We start from the raw sequence: 21484 nt of genomic DNA on the forward strand, positions 1-21484 counted from the left end.
CCATAAAAAGTCAATATATTTTGGGGAAAATAAAATCTGACCATTCCTATGTCCTAATGTGATATGAAAATACAAGTGCGTATTTACATGTTCCTCTCATGCTTCTTCTCTGTCCAGTACAAGGCCAGTAAAGACGGCACAGTGGTGGGTGTAGCTGTGTCTAAAGTAGCCATGTTGACCCACTGCCAAGCACTGACCCAGGCCTGCAACTACTGTGAGGGTGAGTGAGACTCTGATTGTTGTCATTGTCTATTATCTGAAGGTTTTGTCATCCATACAGTTGTTATAAGTCTTTTGTCTTTGTTCACTTCAAGGGGAAACTTTAGTGAATGTCTTGGACTTTAAAAAGGATATGGGCCTGTGGCATGGAGTTCTCACAGTAAGTGTGAATGTGTGGATATACTACATGTTTGTGTGTGTTATGATTTAACTTCAGATGGTTCTAGTTCACCAGAACAGAAAAGGTATTCTCACCAAGTATCTGGTAAACTGACCAAATCTCCGAACCTAAAAACCTCATGGATTCAATAATGGAGTCCCATGGTTTATTTGAATTTGATAAGGTACTTTTTTTCTGAATTGAGCTTTTTTAGTTTGTCCACGTTGTTGCTCACATTATGATGTGTATCAAAGTCGTCCTTTGTCTGATCATGAGTTTTGGATTATTTCTGTTATAGTCTTTTTTAAAATTTCATATTTTTTTTAGCTGCTTTGTTAGTTTCTTTATTTGTGTTTGTTTGTATGTGTTTATCCACCCTCAGAGTGAGAGTGAAGAAGTCTGTTCTGTTCTTTCTGTTATTGAATCCATCAACAGAACTTTATTTATGGTTGCATAATGAACTTAACTAAAACACCAAGCTTTAACTGTCAGATTCAGTCAAACAGGGAAGTCTTTTCAACATTTTCTTTCATTTAAGTATTAGTTGCTTAATCAAGTTTGTTTCCAGGCTGTGATGAACAGGATACACACTATCAGTGTTCCCTATGCCGTGATGAAGGCTTGTCCTCTCTCTTGGGTCCAGAGGGTCCATGTCAACAAAGGTAAATTACACTGCCGTCTCATAGATTAAAAGTAACGCTATGGAGAAAACTTTATAGATAATGTGTCACTTTTGTTCTTGTGCAGCTCGTGTAGCTTTGGTGAAGTGCCGTGATCTACACTGGGCCATGATGGCTCATCGAGACCAGAGAGACACCAGTCTGGCTTCGTTACGTATGCTAGTTGTTGCTGATGGTGCTAACCCTTGTGAGTATCTTACAGCCGCAAGCTTTGTAAAACTTGGTGACACAAATTAGATGTAATATGTTGAATCTCTTGCCGTCCAGGGTCGGTGTCTTCTTGCGATGCCTTCCTGAATGTGTTTCAGTCCCATGGGCTGAAACCTGAGGTTATCTGTCCCTGTGCAACCTCCCCTGAGGCCATGACAGTAGCTATACGCAGGTATGTCAATGACCCGTATGAAGTTAAAAAGAAACAGTAAAGAAGTCTCAAGTCCCACCTACCTTCCACTTCCTCCTCCTTCTCGTCATCATACCATCCCGTTAAAGGTCGTGATGATTAAAAAAAGCTGATCATATGAATATGTAGTGTGTCATATGTGGAGGTGTACACGGGAGGGTGGGCAGATGCCTCACTGTGAGAACAGATGGTATGGTTGGGAACATTCATGTTTGATCAAACTCTCTCCTGAGTAGACCGGGAGTCCCTGGCGCACCCCTCCCTGCCCGTGCCATCCTGTCCATGGGTGGTCTGAGCCATGGTGTCATCAGGGTCAACACCGAGGACAAGAACTCCGCCCTGACCGTACAAGACGTGGGCCATGTCATGCCAGGAGGTGAGGGTAGAAGAGAAGAAAGACTAGTCAAGCAGAAATCATGAAAAATTAATCATAGTTATGGCATTTTGCTGATGTAAAAAGCAAAACATTTTATTTGATTTTGAATTTGTTTTTGTTTTTTTCATACAAAAGAGTGACTTGTTGCAGCCATATAGCTATAGTCATGCTGGAAGAGTGAAAATCAAGACTAATTAAATAGCCTGTCTTAAGTACCTTTCCTATGTTTTCATCTTTTTTTTTTTTTTACTTTTGCTGTTTTTGTCCTTACAGAATCTATAATTTAGAAGAAAACGAGTCTCTCCTTTAAAATCAAACCTCATATGGTCTACATTCTTCCTGAATATTTTTATCATAGGTCAACCTCAACAGCTAGAGGAAGCATAAGCTTTTTTAATCAACATCTTTGGCTTCTACATAAATGAAATGTTGAAATAGATGCAATATACCGCTAACCTCTCTATGTAACCTTTGTGTGTCTGCAGCTCTGATGTGCATTGTTAGGCCAGACGGGCCTCCTCAGTTGTGCAAAACTGATGAGATAGGAGAGATAATAGTAAACTCCCGCGCTGGAGGCAACATGTACTATGGCCTGCCTGGAGTCACCAAAAACACTTTTGAGGTATGACGGTAGATAATTCACAATCTGTCAGTGCTGATACAATCAAATGAAATAAGAGACTAAACTCATTTCTTTTTATGCTTTATTTCCTGTCTGGTTGTGCTCAGGTGATACCAGTTAATGCTAATGGAGTTCCCATTGGAGAGATTCCATTTGTGCGGTCAGGACTCCTGGGATTTGTTGGCCCAGTAAGTAGGACCGTTTTATTACAGCACAGCTTCTGTGGTAACTTGAGCCCTCCTAGAAAACCGTCCTTCTCTCTTTGTCTTTGAATTCGACTGTACACTACCTGTATAATGACCCCCTGCTGTGTGTCCCTCCGTCCCCTTAGGGCAGCCTGATCTTTGTAGTGGGGAAGATAGAAGGTCTGTTGATGGTCAGCGGGCGGAGACACAACGCTGATGACCTGGTGGCAACCGCTCTTGCTGTGGAGCCAGTTAAGACTGTGTATCGCGGAAGGTGAGGAGGCTATCACATTCCTTTTTAAACAAAATATGTTTGGAAAGCTGCGATGAGCTGGCGACTTGTCCAGGGAGTACCCTGCCCTCGCCCTGAGACAAGGCTGGGATTGGCTCCAGCAGCAACACCCCGTGACCCCATGGAAAGGGATAAGCGGTTATGGACAATGACATGACATGGCAGGTCAATGAAGTGTCCATCAGATGGGTGAAATAGCATGTTTGGAAAGATGATGAGCTGCTGGTCAGGTGTGAATACTAATTTGTCACTACTGACATCTGGTGGTACAGAGGAAGCACAAGCCCAAAATGAGATATGACTGGAAATAATGTTTCAGGATGGTTGTGTATAGCTCTTATGTCCACAACCGCTCAATTGTCTCTAACATGTTTGTGTGTTTTTCTGGGTTTGTGTGTGTCAGGATTGCTGTGTTTTCAGTCACAGTTTTTTATGATGAGAGGGTTGTGATTGTGGCGGAGCAAAGGCCAGATGCCAGCGAGGAGGACAGCTTCCAGTGGATGAGCCGGGTGCTTCAGGTAAAATGGAAAAATGTGTAATATTTAAAACATGCGTAAATCCAAAAATAGTCAACAGATTTTCTCCAGGTGTCCTTGTTTCTCCACCACAAACAATGACTACACAACAAACTAGTTTCTCAATGTGTGGTTTCCTCTATAGGCTATTGACAGCATCCATCAGGTGGGCCTCTACTGTCTGGCTCTGGTCCCAGCCAACACCTTACCTAAAACACCCCTTGGAGGGATCCACATCTCTGACACCAAGCAGTTCTTCTTAGATGGCAACCTGCACCCCTGCAACATCCTAATGTGTCCCCATACATGTGTCACCAACCTGCCCAAGCCCCGCCAGAAGCAGCCAGGTAGGTGGAGCTTATCAGTTAACCAGGGCCCTCATTACAGACAAATGTAATAAGAACCGATAAAAGGAAGAGATCTCTTCCTGTATTTTATCTTAAGAAAGCCTGATCAGAACATTAAAGATGATTCCCAATAGGCACTTGTATCTGTTGTACCTGTCGTGCATGCTTCCATGACAACAGCTGTCTCAATTCACTCGTCACTGGCTAGCTTGCTTGTGACAATGGACAAGATAATACGTCATATATACATTCTCTTTTAGCATCAGTTACTCAGAGGCAATTATTGTTTTGACTGAGTAGAGGATTTATACCAATAAAGACAAGGTCCAGGAAATGTATAGGCAACAGGTTAATGTCAGTGTTAGTTTCTAATAGGCTAACAACTTCTCCAACAGCCTAATTATGATTTTACCCTCTCCTACCTTAAAACGGTTATTTTCAGCTTATTCTTAATTTTGAGGTTCCTCAGTGGTTCTGTTTTGATGGGATGAGGTAACCACTGACAATACTTGTAATGACTGAAAGAGAAAGAGATAAACTGCTGATTGCCATTGCACGCCAGAGTCAGTCAGGGTATGAAGTGTTTTGTAAAGTAAGAGTATGGTTATGCGTGTTACATAACACACACATAACAGTCTCTGAATTTGCAAAAGTCATGCCGCTGCTATGATGGTCTTGGCTTTAGCAAGATTCAGCAAATGTCATAAAACAACCTACACATTACACAGTTACTGTCCAAGTATTCATCAGAACAACAGAAAAAATCCATATACCATGAACTAAAATCGTATGTATGTCACATACACTGTAACTTTTGCAGAAATAATAATCACTTCCACCCATTGCTCATCTTTCTGTTTTCACAATCTGCATTCTTGAACAAGCTACACCTGTGTTCTTAATATTTAATGCAGCTTTGTTATTTTGCACTGTTCGTATTGTCACAGTATTTCCCCATATAATAATGCTGTCTAGATTTTTTTTTCCATCTATTCATGCAAGAATTGCAGCCAGTAGTGGATTCTTACAGATATCAAGGTCTCCCTGCGTAAAACTCCTGTGAGAAGTGTTTTATAAATTATGCAATGTAACAAACATTGTTTTCTTTCACTCATCTCTCTCCCACACTGTGTTCCTTTTGCAGTCGGTGTAGGCCCTGCATCCGTCATGGTGGGTAACCTGGTGGCAGGGAAGAGGATCGCCCAGGCTGCAGGCAGGGACCTCGGCATGATCGATGACCAGGATCTTGTCCGGAAGGTAGAATAACTCACTTACCTTCAAACAGCCATTGAATTGCCAATACCTCCAGTGTGTTATAGTGTTATAAAAGTTGGACTGGTAGACTTTCCACACCCAGTGTAACGATGGCCCAGGCGTAGCCTCAGCTCAGTTTTATAGATGTAAAAAAAAGAAATCTTCTCTGTTTCTGCTCTCGTCTTTCTCTGCGATGTAGCTCTGTATGTGGCCAACTGTGATGGTAAGAATTATGGCCCCCCTCTGGCATCTTTCCCACTCCTTTGCGTATTCTTGTCATGCTCTAAAATATATATGTATATTGTCATGTGGTTTTATTTTGTGTGCTTGTGTTAAGGTGTGACATGAGCAACGATTTGCATGTTTTAATTTTTTATCTGTGGCACGAGATATGGTCCTTCTGTAGTTATCCCTTGTTTTACTGCAAATGTACATTGTAAAAGTTATTGTTAATTATTTTAAGAGCTGGATTGGCTCAGAGTATGGTATAAATTGCTATAATGCTATAAATTGTTTGCATGTTGGCAAGAGATAATTTATGCCAGACAGCTTGTGTACTGAGGTATGCAGTCTGTGAGCACCCCTTTTTTCTTTTATTTAGGTGCATTAAATTAAGTTCTTCCATTAGCACAATGCTCCTCCCTGTATACACCCCTCCATGGTTGTGTTTGTAATGATGTATACAGATTACTGAAGCACACCCTCAGACATACAGCGCATAACTCTAATTCTTTATTTTTTTTATTTCAGCATCAGTATTTGACAGAGGCTCTACACTGGAGAGCGCAGACAGACCCGGACCATGTCCTGTTTGTTCTTCTTAATGCCAAGGTACCAAACGGATCTGTTAGTATGCTGAGAAGTACAGTAAATATACTTTGACTGTTATGGAAAATAGCAAAGTATCTTTGCATCGCTCCTGTCCTTCAGGGTGTAGCAGTGAGCACAGCCACCTGCGTGCAGCTTCACAAGCGGGCGGAGAAGATAGCTGCAGCGCTCACGGAGAAAGGCAGCATCAACACTGGAGAGAACGTTGTACTTCTTTATCCGCCAAGTGGGTTCTTTCTCTGGCTTCCTGGCTGTGTCTATGTATTACTCCTGTTGAGGTTAACATTTGTGAGAGGTGGACAGTTTTTTCTGTTTGTTTAACCGCACCCTTTGTCCTCCATCTTTGTCTCAGGCATTGATTTGATAGCTGCCTTCTACGGCTGTCTATACGCTGGATGCGTTCCCGTAAATGTCAGACCTCCACACCCTCAGAACCTGGCTGCCACACTGCCAACTGTCCGCATGATTATTGATGTAAGTGTGTTTGCTCTTTTGCACATGTGTTATTTCTTGCTCATGTATTTCTATTGTTTGGGTTAATTTATGGAATGATACAAATACACATTTCAAAATGTCTGATTTTGGTTTTCAAAAGAATGGTATCGAGATCTTTTTTTTATGTATGGTCTGGTCGATATCCAGAAATTGTAATTGATAACATAGAGACACTGAGCCACCTTGATGACCCTGCTTTCTAAATAATGTTTCCTATTATTTTTTCAGCGGATCCTCAAGATCCAAATCATGATGTTGACCTCTGTGTGTTTTTTTCAACGTGTTTCCCCCAGTTTCCACCTGTTAATCTAAACATGTACCCGCTGACTATTTGTAATCATATGGATGCTGTTATAATGTGTTTTGATTGAGATCCTGACCCATTATACATCCTGGAAAATGACAAAGTTACGTTTTTCATTCTAAATTACATAATTACATAACAGCCATCAGTGTCTGACTCTCTTACTTGTCGGCAGGGATGCTGTTTTCTGGAAAGTTCTCTGAAGTCTCGGTCAGGAGGCCTGACTGTCGCAAATAAACACAAACAAATAACATGCCCTGTCATTTTTCTGTAACAAAAACAAAAGCAAGTCCCAAGATCACCATAAAGTATATCATTGTAACACATATTAACTGTAGGGGGCTCACGCTCAGTCCATTTGAATAATTTACATTTCCCTGCAAGCAACAAAGGTTTTCTCAAAATGTAAACGTTTAAACTGAAAACTTAAACTGAAACATTTTTCTGCAAATGTTGCAGATCTTTAAACTGCATAATTTCTCAAGGCGATCTTATGTACACTGTTGTGTCCTGTTATAAGTAGTATTCATAATTCTGTTTAGTGTATAATCTTGGCCACAAGACTTAAAGCATGTAATGAATATTGCTGCTTCATGTTCTGTGTGTATTTAAAAAATAAACTGATATGTTGAAATTTTTTTTTAACCATAAAAAAAAAAAATGTTCATAATGCCCACGATAAACTCAGTATCAACTGGACTATGGTATAAAGATCGTGTTGTGTGCATCCGTTTAGTTGTCCTGTTTTTGTCATTTATTGAATTTTGTTTTGACAATGTGTAGCAGTTTGTCCTCTTCAAATGAATTGCGCTTGTATTTTGTTACCAGGTCAGTAAAGCTGCATGTATCCTAACTACTCAACATCTCATGAGGACTCTGCGCTCCAAAGAGGCTGCTGCCTCTGTTAACATTAAAACGTGGCCAACAATCATTGACACAGGTAATAAAACAAAAGACAAGCAGCACCATCAGTCTGAACTTGAACACATATATTAACCCTGAATCTATATCAGCTGTGCAAGGTTTAATGGCCAACAGTTAGGGGGAAAAAAGAAAGTCTAGAAATAATTTTATATGAGTTGATCTATTTTTTAAAGTATTTGTAATTAGAATTGACTGTACTATTGAATGAAGAATGCATGCATTGTTTTTAGCAAGTGAATTTCTCATGAATCACATTCAAGACAATGAAAAGGGCTTATAAGTTACGGGGAGTCACCATCATAATGAGTGTAAAGTTTGTCGTGTCTAAAGTACACAGTACTGTCAGAAACACTTGTGTCAGTTATTGTGGACCGTTTAAAGAATTAAGACAAACAGGAAGTGGGACATTTAACTGCAGCGCTCCAGTTATTATCTAAAATGCTCAGTGGGGAAACAAACTTGTGTGTTGATAAGTGTTTGGTGCACTATAGTTGGTTGCTGCTTGCAGCTTTACTGTATGTCTACTATGTTTTAATTGTACTATCTACAGTTTATTGTACAACTAATAAATCATATCTGATTCTAGCACCAGTATCTAGGGGGAAATAATTGACAGTATAAGATGCATCTGGTAATGATTCATTCGTGTATTGCGGATTTTATTGCTCATTACAATTTACATTGTTCTCTGTAAAACATTCACTGTTCTTCTTGACAGATGACCTTCCCCGCCGCCGGCCTCCGCAGATCTATAAGCCGCCCACAGCTGAGATGATTGCTTATCTGGATTTCAGTGTGTCGACTACCGGCATGCTCACTGGGGTTAAGGTGAGACAGATAAGCTTCGCTATCAAATATTGCTGTTTTTACTTTTGATCCCACTCCAGTATCCACATTCAGTTAAGTATACAGCTGGGGAGCTCTTATATGTCTTTCTTCCTCATTTATTGGGCCACCTTAACTTAACTGTTTTACAGCTTAACTGAAGTTACCTCTGTCCTAAGCTAATGCCTGTTATTATTGTTGGCTGACAAGCAGAGTAACACAGTCAAGTCAATTGCATCTTTATGGAGCTGTCAGTCTCCACTAATGTTCAAAACATACAGCTAGGAATCTATCATGAAATAATTTTAAGAGAAACTAAGTCTCCACCTATGTACAGGTATAGCCAGATTCCAAAGAAGTAGAGATGCTGTGTAAATCATACATAAAACAGAATGATCATCTGAACATCTTATTTGACATATAATCATTTGAAAACAGTACAAAGACAACACATTTCATGTTTTACCTCATCAAGTTAATTGATTTTTGCGAATATATGCTTATTCTGGATTGATGCATGTAACATGTTTTAGAAGTTGGGACGGGGCAACAATGACTGGAAAAGCTGTGAAATGATTTTTGTTCATTCATAACAGGTGATGGTATCGTGAGTGGGTATGAAATGGGCATCCTCAAAAGGCTCAGTCATTCACGAGCAAGGATGGAGGGAAGTTCAACACTTTGTGAAACACATGATTGTATAAAGGAGATTCTACATGGGCTCGGGAACACTTCGTAAAACTGTTGTCGGTAAACACAGTTTGTTTCCAAATGCCTGCATCCGTTTTTTAATTCAGAGTTGTACCTGAATATGTAAAACATAACAGAAAGCAGCAACAAGCCATGTTTTGTGCTGCAAAAGGTATATTACTATAGGATATAAAAAAGACATCACAAAGAATAAGTTGGCAAAGAAAAGTAGACCAGAAAAGGGAATTAGAAAACTTAATCACAAAAGCCTCAGACCTCTCAGATTACTGAAATGCAACATTTGGGTTTATAATGAGTCTTCCTGTTGTTGCAGATCTCTCATGCAGCTGTCAGTGCACTTTGTCGTTCCATAAAGCTGCAGTGTGAACTGTACTCCTCTCGCCAAATAGCCATCTGCCTGGATCCTTACTGCGGTCTGGGCTTTGTCCTATGGTGCCTCGCCAGGTACAGTAAACTGTGATATATACCACATTTTTGTCTCTACTGGGATGTTCCACATGCATTCATCCAATTTTCCTCCCACATGTCTTGTTGTTTAGCGTTTACTCAGGTCACCAGTCCATCCTGATTCCTCCCTTCGAGTTGGAGAGTTGCTTGTCGCTGTGGCTGAGCACGCTCAGTCAGTACCGTATCAGAGACACCTTCTGCTCCTACTCTGTCATGGAGCTCTGCACTAAAGGACTCGGTACTCAGACTGAGTTACTAAAGGTGTGAAGACTGCATATGGGGAGAGAATTTTCAATGACAGTCATAGGATATTTTTAAAGGATGTTACAATTTTGTCTGGCTGTGTTTCAGGCCCGTGGTGTGAATCTGTCGTGTGTGCGGAGCTGCGTGGTGATAGCAGAGGAACGCCCTCGCCTCGCGCTCACACACTCCTTCTCAAAGCTGTTCAAGGACGTTGGGCTGTCGTCCAGAGCCGTCAGCACTGCTTTTGGTTCCAGGGTTAACCTGGCCATCTGCCTGCAGGTAGAGCAACCACTTTAACCTGGTTTTACACAGCAGAACACTTTGAATCACACTTAGATGAGTAAGGCTTGTATGTACCTGTTGTCTGTGTGTTACAGGGCACCACTGGTCCTGATCCCTGTACAGTTTATGTGGACATGAAGTCCCTCCGACATGACAGGTAAGAACGCGTGGATCCAGGTGCCTGGCTGAAACAAACATTTAAAAGTTTCCTAAACAGCTTTGTAATTGTAAGAATTTAAATTATGTATATATTATGTCGGGTATACTCCATATAATATATGGAGTTTATGATGAGGTGTCTCCTGTGTGGATGGTAGATGGTTTTATTTTATGTTATATTTAATTAAGCAGCATTTAAAGTCTCATATTTAACCTAAGCCAAAATTGATCTGTTTCTGTCATATATATATATACACACACACACATATAAAATGTGTTAAATATAAGCAACGCACATTAGATTTTCTGTGAGAAACAAGAACAACTTCTCATACAAAATCTAATAGTCCCAGTTACCCTGAGAAGGGTCAGTAGATAATTACTTTCTGCATATCCATCCATATAGATAATTTTGGGGAAAAAAAAGGCTCCAGGGTTTTTTAAAAAATATTGCATTTATCTACTATGTGTGTGACTTTTACAGAGTGAGGCTGGTGGAGAGAGGAGCACCTCAGAGTCTTCCACTTATGGAGTCTGGAAAAGTAAGATGCTACATGTGTACACCTATGGTATAGAGTCAGTTCATGAATTATGACGTTAAAGTGGTGCATGACTTCTTTTTTTAATCTAAAGATACTGCCTGGTGTTCGGGTGATAATCGTAAATCCAGAGACCAGAGGTCCGCTGGGTGATTCTCATCTTGGAGAGGTGAGAGGATACCCTAAACAATCTAAATGTAAAGCCTTCTTCCTTCTGAAACCAACTCTGAACCAAATTGTGTTTCTCTTTCTTAGATCTGGGTGAACAGCCCTCACAGTGCCAGTGGCTACTACACCATCTACGGAGAGGAGAGTCTTCAGGCCAATCACTTTAACACCAAGCTCAGCTTTGGAGACCCACAGACCTTATGGGCCAGGACAGGATACTTGGGATTTGTGAAGAGGACTGAGCTGCTGGATGCAAGTGGGGGTAAATAGACCCTGAGAGAGCTAAAGAGCTAGATTTAATTGGCCAGTCTTGATTAGTTTGCTAGATTTTTGATTTATGAATACGGTAAAATTGTATAATGAATGAAACCTTCAAACTTGACAAATTTGAAGTATGCACACTCATAGCTGCTTACACTTGTTCTTCCTCTGCTTGCATACTTTTATGTGTGGTTTATGTTGCCCATATTTTCTGTTTACAGATCGGCATGACGCTCTCTTTGTGGTTGGCTCACTGGATGAGACCTTGGAGCTAAGAGGGCTGCGCTACCACCCAATCGACATTGAAACTTCAGTGTCCCGGGCTCACCGCAGTATTGCTGAGAGGTAAGAATACATATAATCATTCACATTATGAGTTACACTTCTTTCAAGAGTTGTATCTGTCTCTCTTACTCGCCTCTAACTAGGTTCAAAGGTGTAGTTTGTAATTTTCTGTTTTTATTCCATGACTAGGATTCAGGCCTCTTTTATTTGCCTTATTCATGCTTATTTGCTTCCTTGCTGAGTGTAAGATGGGATGATAAATGCACAAATAGCACAAAATGTGGATAAAGCCGGTCTCTAAGCAAAGAAATACACCTGTAAGCTCATTAATTAACTAATGTTAAATCTTGTTTATTGGACCACAACTTCCTGCTTTTTTGTACAGATAAAGGTAAGCTACAGTGGTGGTTATTAGGCATAAAAACATAAATGTGGTATCAAGCTTCTCTTCTAACTCTTAGCATGAAAGTGAATAAGCTAATTTCAAACTATGTCAAACTATTACCTATTGGTTAGGATTGAATTCTCAGCCGCACAATCTGATATCGCCATGTGGGTCTTCGTCCTCCAGCATCATAATAAATGTTGCTTTAGAACACTCTTTGCATTTTACCAGTCACATTTTTATGTCATAGCTTTTTGACTTTAGGAGAAAACTGAAAAAATATGCACACAGAAGAAACTACACTTTCCACATGTTTAAAGAGTCTGTCTTTACTCAAACCTTCATTTCCCAAAACCCAACCAAGTAGTTTTGTTGCCTTAACCCAACCAACTGTGACAGAAAACTGTAAATGGAAAAGTAGTCTCGTGGGTGTAAGTCCTATGGAGACTTGTTCACCTTCTGGTCAGTTGCAATAATGGTCCTGGGTAACATTTTTTGTGATGTTGTTGAGATATAAGGAAAACCATGCTGAGTCACCCTGTGCTTGTTCCCTACAGTGCTGTGTTTACATGGACAAACCTACTAGTTGTGGTGTCGGAGCTGTGTGGTTCAGAGCAGGACGCGCTCGACCTGGTGCCTCTGATAACCAACGTGGTCCTGGAGGAGCACCACCTCATCGTGGGTGTGGTTGTTATTGTGGACCCCGGGGTAATACCCATCAACTCCAGGGGAGAGAAGCAACGCATGCACCTTCGCGACTCATTCCTCGCCGACCAGCTGGATCCCATCTATGTCGCTTACAACATGTGAGGGGTCGCCATGGTGGTTCTGGGCCTCGTTCATCCATCATCCACAGTCTACGGTCCCGACAGATGGTTAAAAGCATGAACCACATGTACTGCTACCCAGCCCTGTGTGACACCAGCATATCTTGGCCACTGCATGTCTGTGATTGGACCCGCCATGTGTGGAGTTGTTCACTGTGTTTTATAGATTTTTTTCAAATGGGACAGAAGCAACATGTACTTCTGATGGCAAAGAGGGGAAAAAGCCCCAGTTGCACTTTTTCGAGGAAGGGGCGAGATGACACATACAACAGGACCACTTTGAGTTTAATTCTGTATTAATGTCTTTGTGAAAATGTAACTTCTTATACTATACATACCTACCACACAAACCTCTTAACAACACTTTCCCTTGTGTCTTGACACAGATTCCAAGAGCTACTAATCTTAGATCAACAACTTGAAATGTTTTTACATGCAGCTTTCAAACAAACGCACACAAATGCACGTTCTGAGTCATTTCTCACTGACATAAATAAAAGAGGGCAGAAGAAAGCAGACCATTACCCGAGTAGCCAGTCTGTGTGCATTATTTAGAAAACTTATTTTGTCCCATAACGATGACGCCAAATAGTTTTTCTTAACTTTCCTGCCCTGATATATTTCCTGCCTTATAAAATTTCAGCCATACATTCCTATCTTAATTTTTAATGACTCTATAATTAATGGCTGTTTATTCTCCTTTGGTTTTGATGAGTAGTGCAAATCCTGACAGATATCCAAAGGGATCAAAATAAAAGAGGAAAGAGGCCATATTCTCTACTGTACCTATAAAGGCCTGTTGTATTTTAGATACTGTATGTTACTGTATAGATATTTTTAACTGTATAAATGTATAAATGCTTGACATGTCTCTCTCAGTTGATGGTTTATGGATAATTAACCCTTCTGGGAGTTGATAACAGTAGCAGAAAGTGGAGTGTAAATAAGATTTAACAGTTTTGACTTTTGAAGTGGAATATTAGCTATATAACGGAGGGTAATGGTGAATAACTTTAAAGCATTGTTAGTCAGGACAGATATAACATTGCACTTTCTCAAAAATGGTCTATTTTATTATAACAATGAGGCATTATAACTAATGGTTCAGGAGCATATATTATACTGAGGATTCTTGCTTTTATGAGCTTTGAGAGTTTACTAGGAGGGCTATCACTGTTAATGCCGGGGACATTTCCTGTCGGTCCAATGAAAAAACAAAAATAAAAAAAAAACAGCTTGTGTGAGAAGGTTAGAATCGTGACTGTTTTCAGGCTACCAGGTTGTAAAAACATGAAAGAAAGGTCCATAACTTTTCATCTTATATCCATCACTGTTGTACTTTGTATTGCTAACAGTCAAACCCCCTCTCAGTTTTGTATTGCATAATAGAACAAGTGTTCTCTCTCCTTTCCCACTCAAAGTTCACTTGAACTGTGTTTTGTCTTTGTGTAACTTTGTAAAGAATTACATTGAGCTCCAACAGAATTGCTGTTGGGACTGTAGTCAATAGAGGCAAGACCTCATGTATCTGGATTGTTTTCTGTGTTCAGTCACTGGATTTATAAGCACTTGTGAATGCAGTTGCAAAGCTGAGCCACATTTGAAACATTCTCAATTGGCAAGTAAAGTAATTGTATGGAAGAAAAAAAATTGCATCAAGATGTATTTGGTTTCCTGATATGTTGTGCATTCCTTGTTCTCCTTGCCATAATTTAGAGGTTCTTTGTACTGGATCATACTGTATTTCAGTGATGAACCCTTAATGTCAACATGTAAATAGTTTTTTGTTTTTTTTTTAACTTTCGCAATTGTCCCATTTTAACACTCAGTCATGCCAAAACACACAATATTGGAAAGATGTTTTGTCATTTCAAGATAACAGGAATACGATTCATTGAATTACGGCACTTTGCACTGACAGTAGGTTTCTACTGTGTAGACTTGTTGATACAACTATCCCCACTTCACGTCACATTAAATGTGTTAATGTTTTTAAAAAGAAAAGCTTGACATTTGGTTTTGCCCAGTTTTCCACCTAGAAGATTTAATAGCACTTCATCTTAGCTTTAACATTGCATCCTACGTTTGCAGCAGAATGTTTGCATGACTCAGCCAAGCACAAGAAGAAATCAGCTTGAGGCACATCTCATCTCCAGGCACAAAGTGGGGGAGATATACTACATGTGTGGGATTTTGTATTCAGGGAACAAAACTCATAAAGACAGGGATGGACCAGGTGGTCCCATGGTGCGATCTGTGAATAATACCCATAAAATGTAGACGTATGTCAAAACCAATCCTGTAATGAAGTCCGACCTTGTAAACCTAATCAGCAAAAAGAGGGGTTACCGACGAACAGTGTCCATCTACCATCTACCTGCTTCGCTGGGAAGTTTATGAGGGCTTCCTCTGGTTTCCGCTCTTACACACTATGCAATCCCAATGACAGTGCAATTAGTTAATTTCAAAGCTTGCACAGTCTGGTGAAATAAACATGATGCTTATACATTTTTGTAATAACTGAGACAGAGGACTGATGAAATTTAACCTGTAGTGTACTTAAGACTGTATTAATCTCTCTTGAGTTGTTCTATCAATATTTTGTGTATGCACTCTTGGTATGTTGTATATTAATTATTTGGTGAACTGCTCTATGAGGGTGTGATCCACTGATGAATCTTTAATGTTTTAACTCATATAGTTATAAAATCATGGTGGTACACCCCTTCCCATTTTTCTCATTTATTTTCTATTTTTGGTTTGTTGTACTTTGTTTTATACTTTATGTAAAAGTAATAAGAATAAACAAAAGCATTTAATCATTTCAGTGTCCTGAGTTTAAGTCATGATGTAACAGTGATTGGAATTGTCCTAATAGCAAAAACCCTTTGGATTAAGAGACAGCCTACAGTGAAGCCGTGTTTGAGAATTTGTATTAATGGACAAGATAGATTTCTCTGCTGTAAAAAAATAATTTTAAAAAAGGTAATACTAGACACAGTGCGCAGAGGTATCTCTAAAAGTCACAGAGCATTGATTCATGTCATACCCTTTTGAAACAGAGAAAAGAGGCCAGACTTAAGGGCTTCAATTTATTATAATATCTGCAAAAGAAGACAAAGCAAACTTTGCTTAAATGCTGTTATGTACCAACAGACTACAGATCTGCTTCTTTCCTTTGTAGACTCCAATGCATCGTAAGCACTCTGCCATTAAAAATGGCTTTATTTTATGATTAATTCAACCCAGATTAGTTAAGAATTAAGAAAAGGCCAGCATTCTGGTTCTCATTCTCTTATGTAGTAAAATTAGTATTAAATTGAAGCGTTCATAACCACCTGAATGTTTCTTGCAGAATTTATTCAAAGTGAATGAATTTACATTGCTGCATCCACTGCATCCTCTCAGTATTATATCACTGTATTATTTTGACTGATGCATTACTTTGTAAGCAACATTTAAAATGGTAGTTTTAATCTATAAATGTTTTATACAAAAACAACGTGCAAAAGCGCGATTGTCAAAGTAACTGCAGTAATGGGTTAAAGAGCACAATATTTCTAAATGAAACGTGAAGTTACAAGTAAAAAGTAGCATGAAATAGAAACTGGAGTATCACTTGTCACAGTTATGACTTCTCCACTCTGCTTCTCTGTATTTACCAGTTGCTCGAACTCTTCTCACCAATCACAAAGCCTGAAGAAACTATTACGTAATGCGTTTTTGCCGAACAGCCCCGCCCATTTCCTTTGGGAAAAAAGTGGTCAGCTATTTTTTTTAGCTGACATCTTTGTATTTTTAGCTGTTAGCCGTTACGGCTAAGTAACTTTTCAAGGCATTTCTTGTGTCAAAGTGAATACACGAATTGCACGAAGTCCACGCTGTGAGCAAGAACAGTTACGCGGCCTTTGGAAAGGTAAATTCTGGCTGGATGAGCAGTAGTTTTTGTGCTCGTCTGGCTGTCTGCTCCGCTGTGGCGGTAATGGCGGCTGTTGCTTCGTCAACTCCTCGCCGTTTTACGAAAAGGGAAGGTGTAGTTAGCTTAATGGCTCCCCGTATCGCTGACGTCTATTGACGCGGTAACTTGCGTGCCAGTGACAGAGTTACACATATTTGCTCATTGAGACAAAAGCTCATCCATCCTGTGAAGCAGAGTAACCAAACTTGCTTGTCGTGTAGCTCTGAAACTGTTATATTAGGTGGTTTAAAGTGGTTAACATCCGTTTAACTGGATGTTAGCCGCCGTTAACTAGCAATGTTGGTGAGCTCGAACATTCTAGCAGCAGCAACAGCGACTCAAAGGATAACTTTACATACCCGCTGCTAATGTTTATTCGGGACGAAGTCACACACTTTGTTTAATTTTGCATTTAGTGAAATCGTGAGTGGGGAAGTTAACAGTAGTGACTGTCGGGCCTAGCTATGTTCCGTAACTCCATGTTAACGTTACTTGCAGTCGCTAACACGATTGAACCAAAGAGGAAGTCGATCTTTTCTGTTAGATGAAACTCACTCTTTTCACTTTTTCACATGGTTGATGGTGACTGAAATTACAAACTGTGATTCGACATCGCCCCGATGTCTTCAGCCCTGTCGGAAAGTGTTAATCTTGTCAACAAATAACTTAGCGCGCAGGCCACAGCGGAGTAGTCTCAGCATGTCACAGGCAGGCGAACCCCGCCACAGACAGTCGTTCCATTAGAGTTATTGCACAAACGGTAATATTGATCTATTTGTTCCCAGTTACTATGGAAGAAGTACAGCAGGGCACCAATGGCACCGAGTCACAGCCTGCCGTCATTCCCACTACCATCACAACATCTCAGTTCTCACAGATAGCCCAACAGGTAATTCATAGATCCCTTTAAAAACACAATTAAAAAGTATCATATAAATACTGCCACCATAATGCCAATGACATTTTTTTAGACGATTAGGTTTAGCGAGTAGTAGTGTTAACATATCTAAGTACATTTACCTTAATACTGTACTTGTACTTGAGTATTCTCATTTTCTGCTGATTAATGCTTTTACATCATTACATCTGATAACTAAAATTTCTAGTTGCTGTATCAGAGGCAAAGAAGCACATTTTCAAATTAACATTTTTAAAATCTGATTGAAAAAAGCAGCGATTCAGATAATCAGAAAAATGCGAAATATCAGATCCGATAACTGTCAAACCACAGTATACAGAGCGTAATGTATGATTTTTATTTTATTTTTTTTGCGTGTGCTTTTGATACTTGGTTATCATACATATATTTCCATAAAGTTACTTCTGATTCTCAAGTAGACCTAATATCAGAAACTTTTACTCAAGTACTGTTTGTATTGGTGACTTTCACCTGACCCAAATAATATTTTAACATGATATTACTACCTTTTAAGTATGACCCTCAGGTACTTCTTACAACACTGAGAGCAAGTTTGTTTCTTGCTATCACATATCTTGATATTGAGGAAGGATCCAAAGGAGTCTTTATTTACATAAATGTAGCTAGTAATTTGCACAGTATCATTTGAATTGATTGACTAGTTAAACAAGAGATGTGCTTGTCAATTTTGTAACTAAGGGAGGGATTACTAAATCTGGGAACAAGTGTGACTAGTCTGCTCCTTTGTTGCTATCTTTATGTAATCCCTGTTTGTTTACCAGAGGCTGTTCCAATAACTATCTTGATGGTAGAAAACAGTCCGTGCCTGAAGGACCTCAAGTTCCTGTATTAGTTCACAGCATCTGATTAGACTGTGTTCTCATGTTTTATTTAGTCAAAGCACACTGCTTAAAAACTGTGACTGTGGATAGATGAACACAGACGTAATCATATTTTGACAAGCCTTGTTATATGGTTACTCAGACTAAATGATATAAAGTAGAATGATCAGTTCACACAAATATTTTTTTTTTCTCAGATTCCTTCTGACATCCAGTCATACAGATGGTTGTGGTTTTATGTGGATGAAATGTCAATGTGCTTCTAAACTCTCTTGCCCAAACAAATTGATTGTAATTGCCACAATAAATATAATTTATTCTGTACATTAAAAATTGTGTTTGTGTTTTTGCAGATGTCACTGGGTGGTGGTTCTGTGGCTGTTGTACAGCTGCCTGGGGGTCAGTTTCAGGTTCAAGGAGTGATCCAGTCTGCGCAGTCATCGGTCATTCAGTCCCCTCAGGGGCAGACTGTACAGGTGAGACCACCTACTTTTCTTTGCACTTTAATCATTTATTCTTTCTTTAATTCATCTTCAAAGTTTCTCTTTAAAAATGGTCAGTATGCCATTATATATTATTGTTCATATGCACCTTGTTAATCTCACTGTCTCTTTAAAGGCCCTGGGTTCAGATAGTGATGATTCACAGGACTCATCAGACAGTGGGGTTACTGCCCAAAAGACCAGAGAAATTCTGGCAAGACGACCTTCATACAGGTAAAGAAAACTTCAAGCACAGACACGATACACAACCAGTCTTGTGAGATTAACTCAAGTGACCCTCCTTATCTCACTTTGTAGAAAAATCCTAAATGAACTTTCATCTGAGGAGGTGACACACATCGAAGGAAAGGATAACAGCCCGGGAGTGACAGGTGTTACAGTACCCACAACCCAAATCTACCAGACCAGCAGCGGCCAGTACAGTATGTAATTCACCTTACTATAGTACTTGCATAAAAAAAAAATAGTAAGTCCCAAAGTGGCATTTGTTTTCAAGTGTTATGTATTCTAAACCACAGAATTAATAACAAGGAAATTTGGGATGATTATGATTGTTATTTATCATTACTTACTGTATTTTATTTTGTAAGTTTGCTCAACAACCAACTGTATAATGGAACCCAAACTTCTTTTAGAGGCTTATTCTCGTGAATGGGTTATATAATTAAATGAAGTGCTCTGCAGTTAATGTTAACCTATACAGCTAAAGTGTGATGTTTACTTGCGTTTTTACTCTGTTCTGATACTATATATGTGATTCTATATTCTAGTAACTATAGCTGCTAATGGCACCATCCAGCTGGCAACTCCAGGATCCGAAGGCCTTCAGGGTCTACAGGCTGTTGCCATGGCCAACTCTGGTGGAGCCCAGCAAAGCACCACCGTCCTTCAGTATGCTCAGACACCTGACGGCCAGCAGATACTGGTGCCGAGCAACCAGGTTGTTGTACAAGGTGAGCTAAACATTTTTTCTCCCCAGAAAATGTATCTGAATATCTCAGATTTGTGAGCCAATTTCACCTTTTTACGAGGTGGTTCCAGCATGTGGCTAATTTGACTGCTGGTCACATGCGTAAATGCACGAGGCTCTCAGACAGACAATAGCAATATGTCATAAAAAAAGTCCCCAAATGTAAAGTGATGTTTGCTATGCGGCAGTGCTGTTATTTATGTCATGTTCTCCTAAGGGTCCGGAGGAGAGCTGCAAACATACCAGATCCGCACAGCTTCTGCATCCAGCTCCCTGCCTCAGACTGTAGTTATGACCTCCCCTGTGGGACTATCTCAGGGCAAGACTGACGATCCAACAGTGAAGAGGGAAATCAGACTTGCAAAAAACAGGTAAGTGTATGGATTAGTTCTGGGTTTTGGAGATCAAAATTTAAGTGAAGAAAATGTAAAATCTCCTAGACATTCTGGGTGAAGAAAATAAAACTGTATTGTCTACAACAAAAATGTCAGTAGCAAATATATAAAGTAAACATACATCTTCAGATAAAAAATAGTAAAAGAAATCCCTGTCTTGCATGCAATTGATGCTACTCTCATTGTCTTAGTATTGAATAATAGATGTTCTGCTCTCCACTTGATGAATAACAAATCATTTTATCATTCAAATTTATGACGCTGCTCCATGTCATGATGCTGCCGTCAATGTTTGGTTGACAGGTTGTTAATTAGCTTGAGTTGTTAGAAGTAGGAACCACTGACTTCTCTGTTTTGAACAATAGATAATATGGACATGGTAAAACAAAATTGCGATGATCCCATTTCATCATTACTGGAATTTTGTGGAGCTCAGAAGGAAGCCGGCAAATTTGAGACAATCTCACAAATGGAAAAGACTCTGTTTTGTAAAGTATGGTTGTTACTTGCACATCAGTGGTTTAGAGAAAATCCTGTGTCAGGGTTTACTATCATATTAATGTTGTGTCATATGTAATGTTATGTCTGGCGACTCCACAGTGTAATCTTCAGTTGGACTAACTGCAGTTTCATTTCCCTCTTCCAGAGAGGCAGCCCGTGAATGTCGACGGAAGAAAAAGGAATACGTTAAATGCCTGGAAAACCGTGTAGCTGTTCTTGAAAATCAAAACAAGACCCTGATTGAAGAACTGAAAACATTGAAGGACCTTTACTGTGTGAAAACAGGATAACCTGTTTGAATAGAGGTTGAGGATAATGTGGGAGCGACGCAGCTCAGCCATTTGGACATGAACTGGGTTTCTGGGAACACTTCATTTCAGGCTGAGAGCCGTCGTCTTTTTTTTTTTTTTTTACTCTGTTTGATATACAAGTGACTTGTGATGGCAATGAGATATACTCAACAAATAAAAAAGAAATTGGCCATTTTTCCACCTGCTGTTTTTTTTAAAAAAATTTGCTAATGCTATAACATTTATAGTTGTGTAGATTTTTAATACTGGGAGGTTTGAAATTGTGAGCTTTAACTTTGAGTCTCAGTTTCTAAATGTGTCCCTTTCCTTTTTACTTGTGTTTTTAAACATGGGATTGCTGTTGGAGTTTGTT

The 21484-nt window shown here is 39.5% G+C and overlaps 2 protein-coding genes across 5 annotated transcripts in view; both read left to right on the forward strand.

Moving 5' to 3' along the window:
* Positions 1–15556, forward strand: part of dip2bb (disco-interacting protein 2 homolog Bb) — a 41154-nt gene extending 25598 nt beyond the window's left edge. The window contains exons 14-40 of one of the 3 annotated variants that reach the window (XM_037101456.1): positions 118–220; positions 315–379; positions 948–1041; positions 1127–1246; positions 1327–1441; positions 1696–1835; positions 2321–2457; positions 2565–2645; positions 2789–2916; positions 3338–3452; positions 3595–3796; positions 4941–5053; positions 5250–5273; positions 5801–5881; positions 5981–6104; positions 6231–6352; positions 7506–7617; positions 8320–8429; positions 9451–9581; positions 9677–9845; positions 9936–10106; positions 10205–10266; positions 10753–10810; positions 10902–10976; positions 11063–11237; positions 11458–11581; positions 12464–15556. In XM_037101456.1, the coding sequence (XP_036957351.1) occupies positions 118–220; positions 315–379; positions 948–1041; positions 1127–1246; positions 1327–1441; positions 1696–1835; positions 2321–2457; positions 2565–2645; positions 2789–2916; positions 3338–3452; positions 3595–3796; positions 4941–5053; positions 5250–5273; positions 5801–5881; positions 5981–6104; positions 6231–6352; positions 7506–7617; positions 8320–8429; positions 9451–9581; positions 9677–9845; positions 9936–10106; positions 10205–10266; positions 10753–10810; positions 10902–10976; positions 11063–11237; positions 11458–11581; positions 12464–12716 (3204 nt within the window). In that variant the 3' untranslated portion in view covers positions 12717–15556. Of the gene's footprint in view, positions 1–117; positions 221–314; positions 380–947; positions 1042–1126; positions 1247–1326; positions 1442–1695; positions 1836–2320; positions 2458–2564; positions 2646–2788; positions 2917–3337; positions 3453–3594; positions 3797–4940; positions 5054–5249; positions 5274–5800; positions 5882–5980; positions 6105–6230; positions 6353–6601; positions 7477–7505; positions 7618–8319; positions 8430–9450; positions 9582–9676; positions 9846–9935; positions 10107–10204; positions 10267–10752; positions 10811–10901; positions 10977–11062; positions 11238–11457; positions 11582–12463 lie in introns of those variants that run through there. The other 2 variants (XM_037101457.1, XM_037101458.1) reach the window with 2 other exon arrangements.
* A 902-nt stretch (positions 15557–16458) lies between these two features.
* Positions 16459–21310, forward strand: atf1 (activating transcription factor 1). Of its 2 annotated transcripts, XM_037100902.1 has the most exons (8): positions 16459–16649; positions 17477–17580; positions 18806–18928; positions 19071–19168; positions 19253–19377; positions 19726–19908; positions 20143–20296; positions 20967–21310. In XM_037100902.1, the coding sequence occupies exons 2-8, from the start codon at positions 17482–17484 to the stop codon at positions 21109–21111; spliced, it is 927 nt and encodes a 308-aa protein (XP_036956797.1). In that variant the 5' UTR covers positions 16459–16649; positions 17477–17481; the 3' UTR covers positions 21112–21310. The 2 variants fall into 2 exon arrangements, with proteins under 2 accessions (XP_036956797.1, XP_036956799.1); XM_037100904.1 differs by lacking the exon at positions 17477–17580.
* The last annotated feature ends 174 nt before the right edge of the window (positions 21311–21484 follow it).

This window comes from Acanthopagrus latus, chromosome 6, assembly GCF_904848185.1.
Source record: "Acanthopagrus latus isolate v.2019 chromosome 6, fAcaLat1.1, whole genome shotgun sequence".
Lineage (NCBI taxonomy): Eukaryota > Metazoa > Chordata > Actinopteri > Spariformes > Sparidae > Acanthopagrus > Acanthopagrus latus.

Excerpts from the sequence above, each read along its gene's own strand:
- atf1 (XM_037100902.1), top strand. The coding sequence starts at position 17,482 with ATGGAAGAAGTACAGCAGGGCACCAATGGCACCGAGTCACAGCCTGCC. Across the intron at positions 18,929-19,070 it reads CTCAGGGGCAGACTGTACAG|GCCCTGGGTTCAGATAGTGA; the intron begins GTGAGACCACCT and ends GTCTCTTTAAAG. Across the intron at positions 20,297-20,966 it reads ATCAGACTTGCAAAAAACAG|AGAGGCAGCCCGTGAATGTC; the intron begins GTAAGTGTATGG and ends TCCCTCTTCCAG.